This window comes from Adelges cooleyi, unplaced genomic scaffold, assembly GCF_023614345.1.
Source record: "Adelges cooleyi isolate 19-005CV unplaced genomic scaffold, UGA_ACOO_1.1 ACOO_flye_CR_arks_rails_tigmint_CR_PRNA_30, whole genome shotgun sequence".
Lineage (NCBI taxonomy): Eukaryota > Metazoa > Arthropoda > Insecta > Hemiptera > Adelgidae > Adelges > Adelges cooleyi.
The window spans coordinates 8591307-8603676 of record NW_026095971.1 but is presented as its reverse complement, the minus strand read 5'-3'; the positions used below and the strand labels follow the sequence as shown (position 1 = coordinate 8603676).

Below are 12370 nucleotides of genomic sequence, written 5' to 3'. Positions count from 1 at the left end.
CTGTAAACTTTATATTATAGATTTATTGTTTTGAAAGATCTTAGTTAGATTTAAAGTATTAAGTGAACAACAATTATAAACATAAATATTACAGTTATGAGCTGAATCTTTCGCAAACCTTTAACGTAGCCGTTCAAACTTGCCCCGAGTTTGCTTAAGGTTTTCCAAACAATCCAATGAAATGGATTCACGTGAGTGGTTTGGCTTGCCACCCGATTTTAAATCTTCGTTATTATATGCAAATATATGGATTAAATTATGAAATGTATTTATAACAAGTGCGTGAATCATAAGTGCTTTATTTAAATTAGCACGTTTATAATTAACACAATTTATTGTCAATAAATATTAAAATAGCAAATAATCTATTATTGTAATATGTATTATAGAAGTAATTTGTAATAATTGGTAGTATACTAATATTTGCATGATATAACAACTACTCTTTGTAATTACTAACAGCAAATGCAATTACTATTATTGAAAGAACCATTATGTAGAAAAATGTATTTGCCTCCTAATCAGTTTCTGGTTGGGCGACCAACGTGTCTCACTGAGAGCGTTAATGTAGTTGTGTGAACAAAATTAAAAGTATAATATTACAATAAGTATTTTATTTATTACTATTAAACTCTTAAGGAAGTTAGTTATTCTCTTTTCTATGATTTATACTCGGAATTAAAACTGAAAACTATTTATTTTCTGATAGTGGAAGTTCGCTTATATTCGTTTTTGAATCACTGTCTTATCCACTCTTATTACGCATAGGACATATTAATAATAATCATTTTCCGAGAGAGCCTCATTTGAGTTCTATCATTGAGTATATATACTATATATACTCAATGGTTCTATCTTAAACGCTGGTTTAATAATTTAAAGGGCACAGCGCCCTGCGCAGACCGTACTCCGTAGTGAGCACTGAGCAAATATCACTTGGGACTTGGGTAACTATAATTTCACTATCACTTTTATAGTGGATGCAGATGACTGGTGATTGGTGAAGGTAATTGGTAGGAATGTCAGCCGTCAGGCGCTCTGGCCTCTGACTTCGGTCGTCATCCCCACCACCTGTCGAGGTATTCGGTAAATAAGGTTAGTCTGGGTAGGTATATTATTATTTATTCTGTATTCACTATTTGTATGGGTTTTTGGCTACCGGTGACTCGCAGGCCACAGCGCTGCCGGGTCGACCCACTACTGCCGTAGTTTCCATGGAAACCTATTGTCTTCCCGGTGAAATCATACTGTAATATTTACTGACGTCATAGGAGCTTTAACGATTTGCCTCTAGGCTCTATCCAGCTGCCAGCATCCCTTGCGGTAATCACTAATCACGATGACTTCACAAGGAAGACTCGTCTTGTTGATGCCTATTGCCTACAACACCGAAAGTACCGTTGCTAATGGATTATTTAAAAGTAACCAGTGAGTACTTCTCTTTTGTCTCATTTTTTGATTCTAACTATAAATAATTACGTTTTAGTAATTTTATATTTGTATAAATATAAACAAAAACATTCAAAATATCTACTTGTTTCCATATTGTTGTTTGTTTATTGAAACTGTATCATTCTCTACTATTATTTACAATACTATTTTTGGATTTTACTTTTTTTAATATACCAATAATTATAGTGGGTATAACTTTACTGTCCACCTTCTCATTTTGCCATCTTTTGTTTTTTATGCTGTTTACAAACCTGAAGTCGAAAATCCGTAGATTTCTCTGAATTAAAATTGTATAGTTACTTGATCTTTGAGAATTTTTGTTGTGCGAGACAACCTTGTCAATATTAAATATCACATTTTGGTCCCATAAAAAATCATAAGCCTTAAAAATAAATTAAATTAAAATCTGTTCAATAGAAAAGCTAAATCATGATTTCTTCATCTACTTAAGTAATTTTTACTAAACTATCACCTTAGCTCATACCAAAATAATTAATGATTTAAAAAGTAATATTATACATAAAACTTAAGGACTTATTTAAAATGGCTCCTATGCTGTAAAATAAAATTCATGTTTTTTGTTATTTCATGTTTTAAATAGTTTTTATACTTCCCCTAAAATAGATTTCTTGATACACCACTAATTTAATTATACATTAAATATTTTATTATACTAATACATTTATAATACATGATAAATTAAATGTTTGTTATTTATTTTTAGAATAAAATTAAAAAAATATTAAACCAGAACGAAAGATTTTTGTATTTATATCCTAAATGATACACTAAAGGTCTACAATTTTTCAGTAGTATGATGGAGTGGTAAGTTTAATTTTTAGTATAAATAATAACTTACAATGAATAATAAAAATATTTATAAACTTTAATAACCATTTATAAAATAGGTATGTAAGATTGTTAGTGAACCATCCTCGCAAGGTTATAGCTGTTGTAATTGTGTTGTGTATGACTACTATCGTGATACCACATATAGTTGGACAACGACCTCAGTTTTCACACCCTGAACTTGTAAGTTTTAATTTTTTTATAACCGATTAAGTTTGTTTTTTATTTATTATTATTATCAAAATAGCTAATATAAATACGGTTTAAATGTTAAGTATTTATTTTTATTTTTTAGGGGTTTGAAACACGAGGTACTGAAATTGGAGATCGACAAGTAGCTTGGGACAACTTGATCAAGGCACTGGAAAAAGGTTATGAATTATTAGACGACGTTACAAGGATTCCATTAAATGCATTACCACAAAACTATGATCAAGAAATGACGCTCTCAAAAGATGAGCCAAAATTACATTTTGTAAGTACATTTCTGTAAACCTAATATGTAACGACACAACAGGTAGGTTATACCGTAAATTAAGTATAGGCAGATAATGTTTGTAAATCGATCCGACTGATTTAATCATTTTTGTATAATTAAAATGATCTCTTAAGTCTTATGTGTATTTTGACCATTTTTTTTTTGTTAAGTTTGGAATTACAGAAATAATTCAAAAATGATAAAATCTCTATTACTTTAGGTGGATTTACAATTTCTTTAATTTACAATAACATTTTTTTAAAATTTAAATTAATTTTGCTTACCTCTATTTCAAACTGTTAAAAACTTCTGAAAATAAAAACCCTTTTATTGAAATATCATAGAACAGAGGTATTCAAACTAAGTGTTGCAACTCCCAGGGGCGTCACATTAGTTGGTCAGGGGAGCCATCAAAATATTGTGAAGACACAAAAGAGCTGTGGGATGAAAAAGTTTAAATACCATTGTCATAAAATATTAAAATGAATGTTGCACTAATAAAATATTTTAAAGTAAGTAAGAACGAAATTCCTAAAAGAAATATTAATGACGAAGGCACTCGCCTATTGAAACTTTCTTTTTGATATTCTATCATATCGTAAAAAAATGTTTGTTTTTAAATTTTTGGTATTTTCTAAGGTGGTTTTTTAGATTTTTTTATTTGCATTAGGCATTCTTATATACTATCATTGATAATTGGAAGTTTTTAATAATTTTAATGATTAAATTTATCACCTATGTAAAATTTGTTAATTTAACCTATCGTACTTTTAACATTGTTCCTATACCTAGGACTAAGCCTTAATTATTAGTTCTAATAATCTTATATTTATGTGTTTTAAGTTTTTATTTAGGGCTACTTTGTCTAATTAGTACTTTTTATTTATTTTATAGGATTATGTGCAGCAAAATGTTGTAACTTCAAGTGACATGTCAAAAAAAACTGTACCTCATACTACTGAGTTTGATGATGAAGTATTTGAGGAAACTGAAGTGATGACGTTAAGAAATGATAAAAAAACACGGAAAAATCGACTTAATTTCTTTTGTTCCAAACCAAGTATTATAAGTTTAATTAATTTAATAGATGTAATATAACTAATACAATTTTAAATCTAACTATAGGTTGTGTTGTATACAAAAGAATAAAGTACTTCTATTCAATATAATAATGTAGGCAAATTGAATATAACCAACTTAGCGACACTATTTTTTTTTTTTAATATTTTAGTTTTAATTTAGAAAAAAACTGAAGCAATATTTGTGGTTATTTATAGTTAAGAAATAAAATATTTAAATATTTAATTAAACCCTTAACCACAAAAATAGTGCTATAGTGTATACTTATTTCGGCAGCAATGTTATGATCAGCGCGTACAATATCATATCAGTCTCAGTTTGTAGTTTGCGCTGATGATGGTAAGGTTACATGGCTGTCGAAATATGTATACGCTATAGAGTATTATTATTGTGCTTTAGGGTTTATTTAAATGTTCCATTATTTTAGTTCTTTAATATTGTAGTTTTAATAAAAATATTAATTGATTTTTTTAGCTTATGATCATGCAAGAGTAGTTTTTACTCTTAAAGAAGGCAACGATCTTCTCTCATATGAAGCAGTAAAACATATGTGCATTATTCAGCAACAACTAGAAAATTTAGATGCATATAAGGATGTTTGTGACCAACAAGAACATGCATGCTGTCCACCGTGGTCATTAGTTAATTACATAACACTATTAAAAAAACATAAGTCCTGTTCAGAAATTACAGTAAATAATAAAAATTATAAATTAATTTATAAACAAAAACAAGTAGTATACTTTTATTAATCTATATTTTAGCCAAATGACATTAATTCTACGGTTACAATACTTGAAGGATGTGCTCATTATTATCATGATGATGAACTCGTAGAGTGGACTCGAGGTTATAGATCAATACCACATCAATGTATACAGTTTAATGTTGTTTATAATCTAATGCATTATCATTTGGATGTTAATTTTATGCCACCACATGTAAGTTGAATCTTTATTATGTATAAATTATTCTATGATATATTTATATTAAAATGATTCAGCTTTAGACATTATCATTATATTTTCATTAACTAATTGATGTGAAGATACTATTGTTTTGTGGAATTAGTTATTTTGAGTTATTAAAAGTAATAAACCATTGAGTGTTATGAACATTTCATGGAAAACAAAGAAAAATTTAAGACATCAACGTTTCACATAATAGGAATCTGCCATAGTATTAGTATTTAATAATAACTAAGTACTGTGTATAACTCACATATTTTAATTTGTTTCAAATCTTTAGGCTCCTACACAAGTTCTTACGAGTTCAATGATGTTTTTACCATTTGGAAAAGGGTCTATTATACATGTTTATAAAGCTATGAAAGATGCAAATTTATCCACCTCATTAGTTGAAATTTCTGCTATTGATTTTGGTATAAAAATCTTAAAAATATTGTATTTTAATAAATAATTTTTTTTTTAGATACTGTTTAGGTGCGGGTGTCTTTTTTGCTTCAAAACATGTTTCCTGGAAATAGGGATCCTAAATAAAGGTCGAATTAAGATTATTTTTTTTATTGAAAGTAGAGAATATTTTAGTGTGCTATAATCGCCAATTTTTAAAATATAAAAATGTTTACTCTGTAATATCATCTAAAAATTTCTATAATTATTATATTTCAATTATGCTTTCTGAGAATAGCTATTATTTTAATGAAAATCATCGAACATAGTGGACCTTAAGATGTTCTCTACTTTAAATAAAAAATATAAGCCAGAACCTGCACCTCAATAAAAATATAAATAACAGAGTACATTATATTAGTAGTAATGTATAAATCATTAATATGTTTTTGTAGGGATTAAAGATACCCTGTTTGATATTGAGCTTGTGCAAGACATCAACTTTGTTGGGCTTAGTCTATTTTTCATCTCAAGTTGTGTGTGGTTTTACACATGGTCATGGATTATCACTGCTGTTACACTATTAAATATAGTATTCTCTTTATCGGTTTCCCATTTTATTTATACTTTCATATTGCGTATTCAATTTTTCCCATTTATGAATGTTCTTGCAATAATTGTGCTCATTGGAGTCAGTGCAGATTCAGCATTTATTATGTGTGATGTTTGGAAAGTGGTGAAGTTCAATGACCACACTGATTCTTTAGATGACATTATTTCAAAAACATTGAAACACTCGTTATTATCTATAACACTCTCAACTGCCACAACATTTTGTGCTTTTGCTTCTTCGTTTGTAAGCGCAATAAACGGAATAAGCTGTTTTAGGTATGTTAATTTAGCTATTCAAAAAGTATTATTAGTTTTTCAAATAATGTTTGCTCTTTTTTTTCCAGTATATTTTCAGCTATGGCTGTATTCATCAACTTACTAATTACAGTTAGTCTTTTACCAGCTTGTATTGTACTTTTAAGTTCTAAATACAAGAACCAATCAATAATATTAAATATCGGATCAATTAATAAATTGAAGAAAATTGAGCAGTTTTTACGAAAAATCCAAACAGTGTTTAACTCTTGGTTATTAAAAATTGTGTTTCGTTTTCGATGGGTTTGGATTATACTAATCTTCAATTTGGGTCTTTTGAGTGTTTGTGTCTTATGGATATGGCCTGGAATGAAACTACCAGAATCTGTTGAATTTCAACTTTTTCGAGAGTCGCATCCTTTTGAACAATATGATTTAGTATATAAAAATCAATTTTGGTTTGAACGAGTGAGAAGGGTAAAATCATATATAATATACAAATAGTTATTAAGTTGTATGGTATTATTATTCATTTTTTTAAATTTTAGATTGACAATAATCCAGAAAATCGCGTCCCACTTCGTTTTGTATGGGGAATATTACCTACTGATACAGGTTATCATCTAGATCCAGAAGATCATGGTGATTTGGTCTATGATCCAGAATTTGATATGGCCCATCCGAAATCACAAGACTGGCTATTGCATTTCTGTGTAAATTTACGTTCACAGCCTTTCTTTAGAGCCGTTGGTGGGCCACAACTGACTAATTGCTTTATGGAAACATTTATCAGATGGATGGATCGACCTTGCGTTAGTCCTGTTGAACAGAATCGTTGGCCTTGTTGTAACACCTATCAGTTTCCATTCCCGAGAAATATATTTCATTTTTGTATAGTTAGAGCTATGTATATTATTTATAGCACTCCGAATAATTTATTTGTTCCTACTGTGGCCGGTCCCAAGTTTTCAAATCCATTGTTTCATCCTAAAAATCAATCACGTTTGCCAATTATGAAAGCTGTTGTTGTGGAGTATGAAAGTAACTTTGTCTTTACTACATCTTATGTCGATATGGAAAATTTTTATAAACAAGTAATTAGTTTTAGCTTATATATATTGCTCACAATTCATTTTTTAAATTCTATTGTGATTTAATTATAGGTTGAATCCTGGTCATCCAAAACAATGGAAACGGCACCACCTGGACTTAGAAATGGTTGGTTTTATAGCCACCTAGGCTTCTATGATCTACAAAAAGCGTTAATCGAAGACACCATTATGTCAGCTATTATTGCTTTAGCTCTAGCTTTCATAATTATGTTCTTTGTGACCATGAGTATTTCATTAACTATGATTACCGTCACAACTATATTCTTCATAATTAGCTCTACGATAGCAATACTAGTTTTAATGGGCTGGCGACTCAATGTCATGGAATCAGTCGTTACTTCGGTAGCTATTGGTTTGTCTGTAGATTTCAGCTTACATTACACTGTTGAATATCTAATGGCTTGTGAAGAATTACCCAGAGCAACAGCTGTATCAAAAGCATTATCGTTGTTGGCATGTCCGTCACTGATGGGTGCAATAACAACAGGTGCTAGCGGAGCATTTATGTTACCTTCAGATGTTTTGCCATATGCCCAGTTAGGCATATTTTTAATAATAATTATGATGATTAGTTGGTTCTATTCAACCTTTTTCCTAGTATCGTTATTGTCAGTATTCGGTTCTAATTATAGACAAAGCGCCGCCTACCCTTCTCGTTGCTGTAGAAGAATGTGTGGTGTGGATGAAAATGAACAAAATAGAACCCATATAAGACAGGCCTCTCCATTTTCTAATGTCCCATCCGAATCAACAGTGTCATGTATAAGTACAGCTGTTGTAAACCAAACTTCGGCCCATGAATTGGATACATTAACTGTACATTCAGTGAAACCCCAGTCATCAAACTCAAAAACCACAACTTGTTTGTATTTGAAGGTTGACGAATCGTCAAAAATGGGAGACTCTAATAGTGGTATACATATTTAGATTGTTATTCTTCTGTAAATTATAACAATAAGTTATAACACATTTCCAAACCTTTTTAAAAATCTGTCGGAGATAAAATGTTAATTATTTAATTGATATGAAGTATCTAAACTAAATATAATAGTTGATGTAAGCAGTTTTAATTTTGATCTCAAAAGCATGTATTTTGTTTTATTGTTGATTTTCAAGACGGATAAACATAACTATATTTTAAATTGTAGTTAATTTCATTAAAGTAAATACTAAATACTTGTATTAATGTATTTTAGTAGCCTAATTCAGTTTATAAAATCACGCTAGGCTTAATTATAAGAAAATGATCGAATTAAAAAGCAATTGATTAGTGAGACAAGTTGATATGGCCATATGAACCAAAAAGTACATATTTCTCATGCCTTCTTATTTTATCTGCTGATTAACTATTATTATTATTCATTTTGTGTTTATTTAGGAGAATGCAATTGTCAAAAATTACTGTATAGTTGGCTAAATTGAGCAAGTAAAAGTATTCTACTAATCATAACTATGTTTTTTGTCTGTATCTAAGATTTAAATGGAATCTTTTGAGTTGTTCTTTATTAGATAAAATAGTTTTATTAACTAAAATTAAAATGGTAAACTACAACAACGTGAATATGTATTTATATATATATATCATTTATAATCTTTAGAAGGCAAAAAAACTGTTAATTTGTGCTCTCTTAAGTATAACCAATACCTACCTCGTAAAAAAAAGCTCATTTCGTTGTAGCCATGAAAGGTATAATTTACCTCTACCTAAGTTACCTTTATATTTTTAATTTAGTATAATTCGTTTTAAATTAATTTGTTTTATTTAAGAATAATGCATTTATTATTACTCTTGAATATATTTTTAAATTGTGTTATATAAATGAACGTGTTAATTTGTTTTGAAATTTGTTTCTGTTATTCAATTTTTGTGTAAGTTGTATTCTGTGTCTGTGTAATGGTATTAATTACATTAAGTATATTATTATTTGTTATAAATTTGGATTGTTCTTAATGGGTCGTAGGTTCAAGTATAGTATTATTTGATATTGTATTGTAGACAAAATCATAAACTTTTCTAAAAAATTTAATTTTGAAAACTATTTGTCCCAAAAATAACAGTTGCTTAATGAAATTTGTATTACAATACATTATTCCTCCAATTAGATTAATGTACTGGCAAGTACATTAATAAGTCCGTAACAAATTTGTCAATTTTCCTTTGCTTTATTAATATTCTTAACTTTTAAACTAATTCTGTAGTATTTTTTAAATTAACATACAATTTAATGTAATTTATGCATAAATTGGGTAGATATTTTCCAATTATTGTTTTGTAGTATTTAGTATTTAATATTGACTGTTGTAATAATAATCTGTTCTTGGTTTAATAATTTGTATTAACCTATTTAAGTTTTTAAAAGCTTTTCTGTTTATTGAACCAATCGTTATTATTATTATTAAATATTAGTATAAACATATTAGAATTTAAGAATCTGTACATTGTTTTTTTATCATAATGAACGTTGCTCTTGTTAATAATATTTGTGTACACTGTACTTTTTATGACGAAAAACCACTTATACACAATATCGCACGCTTTGAAGATATTTTTGTGCTAGTTTCACTATTAAAAAAAAGGCTTAAATTAATTGAACTGTGGTTTGACATGTCTGTACAAAACTCTTTTGTCATGTCAATTGATTCAGTTATAACGATATTTTACTGGGTTAATATATATTAGTATGTACATTCATATTTATTCATTTTACCAACATATTACTTAGTTCAATATTATTAGAATATTTAAGCGTGATATTTGAAGGATACAGGGAAAAACTGTATTTTTAAACATGCTTGTTTTTGTTTGTTTAAATAACTGTTTTTTCTGGTCTGTACTTAACCCTGAAATTTAGTAGAGCCGCGTATACCTACCACGATGTAGATATCTTCTCTACACCGTGGTGTATACTATTCTATTAACGTGGTGTTTGATAATAACAATGCGACAATTGGTAAAATTTGATATTATTTAGGAATACACTACCTTTGTTATCGATTTCTCTTATACGATAAAGGTGCAAAGTCCATTTGTCGGAAGCGAGTAGCGACCGCCCTACTCCCTAGTATACTGTATTGACATTTACCGCTAGCTCTTTAGCTGCTGACTTCGATGTTCGACAAACCTACACGTGGTTATACACTTATATCTATCACTTTACATATCTTTGCGAGTTAAAACCGGTCGCCGACTTATGCTATAAATATATTTACCATATCTTATTATAATATAAATAGGTATTCTGTATTAGCGCGATTTTGTTGTACCAGTAACCAAGGTAAGTGCGAATAATTAAGCTTTAAAGGAATGATTTTCTCTGCCGAACACGGTTTTAACTCGTAAAAAACCCAATCACTAACTCTTCAATTGTTTTGGAAATAAAAACTTCTAAACAAATTATGTTTAGTTAAATTTGCAATGCGTCTTTTTTGGGTAATTAAATTTGTCTACATGTATTATGTATTTCTTCTGAAGTCCTGATATTCGTGGGTTATTTTCATAGGCGCAATTTCAATTTTTAACTTGGGGGGGCTGGACAATTTTTTAAAATATATATATATAAGTAAATATATTTTTGTATTTCAAAATTGTATACATAACCTAATTTTTTTGGGGGGCTAAGCCCACCCTAGCCCCCCCGTAATTGCGCCTATGGTTATTTTTCTGAAAAAAATTGCGAGGTTTATTCTAAACCAGTTTGCGAGTTGCGACGTTGACGGCTTTGATGAAAGCACTTTATCGCTCCTTCATCACCCGTCACAAAATATGATTTTGTGTAAAATGACATAGGTATTAAAAAACTTATTTACGTTCGTACGATACCTATATTTGTTTGTGTATTTGTTCTTACTCTACTATAGATAAGTATTCAAGTGTAAATAAATCAGACATTCGTGAATCGCGTAACATAAAAATTCCAATCGTGCTGGCTGCTGGCCGTCCGGTCCGTGCTTGATTATTCGCTGTACTTATAAAATAAGAACAGATGGGCGAATAATCAAGTTGATTACTTTTGTTTTACCAGGGATAGAACTGATATTTAAATATCCGGATTGCCCCCAATAGTTCATATTACTCCAAGTCCCCGCCCCCTTCTTAACCATTAACGATTAAAAACGTATGCAATTTAATATAAATAATTCAAAAAATATTTGTCATTAGGTACTTGGTTTCAGCAAGGACAAAATGGCTGAAAAAGAAAATGGCAGAGAATATTCAAGACTTCAACCGAATCTAGTTGTAGATCACCGGGATCGTCAAATCGCGGATCTTAACGAGCGAATCGAGCAGATCGCCTCAATGATCTCCAACCCATCGACACATCGTTTAACTGATCCATTCCCTTTCTGTTCGCCTTGGCAAGTAAAGATAGCGTCGCTAGACACGGTAAAATCGAATCCAGTTGCTTGGACGCTATATTGCCGTGATTGGGTGGAAGGCAAACGAGATACAAAAGCGATACCAGAGGTTGAACGTCCGCCACATATGTCTCATATAAATGGGGCCAGGCCATTAATGGCAACGCACACCGTCACTAGAGCTGCATCTTTTACACAGCCGCTTTTACCACAAAGTGTCCAACCTTTAATTTCCCCAATCAACCAGGAAAATACTTCTTGGTTAGTTAGTAAAACTGTGGTTACAAATCTGACTCCAGTCAATCAAGGCGCTAGCACATCGACGGTATTGGCCAACAACCCAACTACCATGACTCTAGCAAGCCAATCGATCTTAAAACGCAAAGCCAAGAGTCCATCAAAACTACGCAAGGATCGGATTAAATTACAAGCATTCAAGCAAAAAAATAAATAAAATACTGAATGACAAACGGGAGACAAGTTCATATCAAACCGGAAGTACCGATGAAGGCCAAAAACCTTAATTCGGCTCCCTTCAATCAACTGCTAAATAATCTATCATTGAAGTACACCAAACGTCCTACTACTCTCTTTTTACTCCTCACTGTTAATTATTATTAATATAATTTAAACCCGGATCAGAAAGTTCGAATATATTTTTTTCCTAGACTGCGTTTACCTAAACCCTAGGAAATCAACTCAATTAAAAAAAACGTCAAACCTATCCGCCGAGGTTCCGGACATTCGAACCTCATCCTTTCAAAGAACAACTCGTTCTTTTGGACTGATTTGTGAACAAGGATATAATTCGAAATGGTAATTTT

General features: G+C 30.1%; 2 protein-coding genes across 4 annotated transcripts; both read left to right on the top strand.

Annotated features, from left to right (window-relative positions):
* Nucleotides 1–596: 596 nt before the first annotated feature.
* On the top strand, nt 597–9424 carry LOC126839202 (protein dispatched). Of its 2 annotated transcripts, XM_050574334.1 has the most exons (13): nt 597–1095; nt 1295–1428; nt 2177–2277; nt 2361–2484; nt 2597–2776; nt 3674–3839; nt 4334–4551; nt 4624–4800; nt 5108–5240; nt 5667–6099; nt 6168–6555; nt 6627–7172; nt 7242–9424. In XM_050574334.1, the coding sequence occupies exons 3-13, from the start codon at nt 2267–2269 to the stop codon at nt 8115–8117; spliced, it is 3252 nt and encodes a 1083-aa protein (XP_050430291.1). In that variant the 5' UTR covers nt 597–1095; nt 1295–1428; nt 2177–2266; the 3' UTR covers nt 8118–9424. The 2 variants fall into 2 exon arrangements, with proteins under 2 accessions (XP_050430291.1, XP_050430290.1); XM_050574333.1 differs by lacking the exon at nt 597–1095 and having other exon boundaries at nt 1127–1428.
* A 910-nt stretch (nt 9425–10334) lies between these two features.
* LOC126839225 (uncharacterized) lies at nt 10335–12033 on the top strand. 2 transcript variants are annotated; one of them, XM_050574380.1, is made up of 2 exons: nt 10335–10465; nt 11350–12033. In XM_050574380.1, exon 2 carries the CDS (start codon nt 11374–11376, stop codon nt 11998–12000), a length of 627 nt encoding a protein of 208 aa, XP_050430337.1. In that variant the 5' UTR covers nt 10335–10465; nt 11350–11373; the 3' UTR covers nt 12001–12033. The 2 variants fall into 2 exon arrangements, with proteins under 2 accessions (XP_050430337.1, XP_050430338.1); XM_050574381.1 differs by having other exon boundaries at nt 10446–10465; nt 11364–12033.
* Nucleotides 12034–12370: the final 337 nt, after the last annotated feature.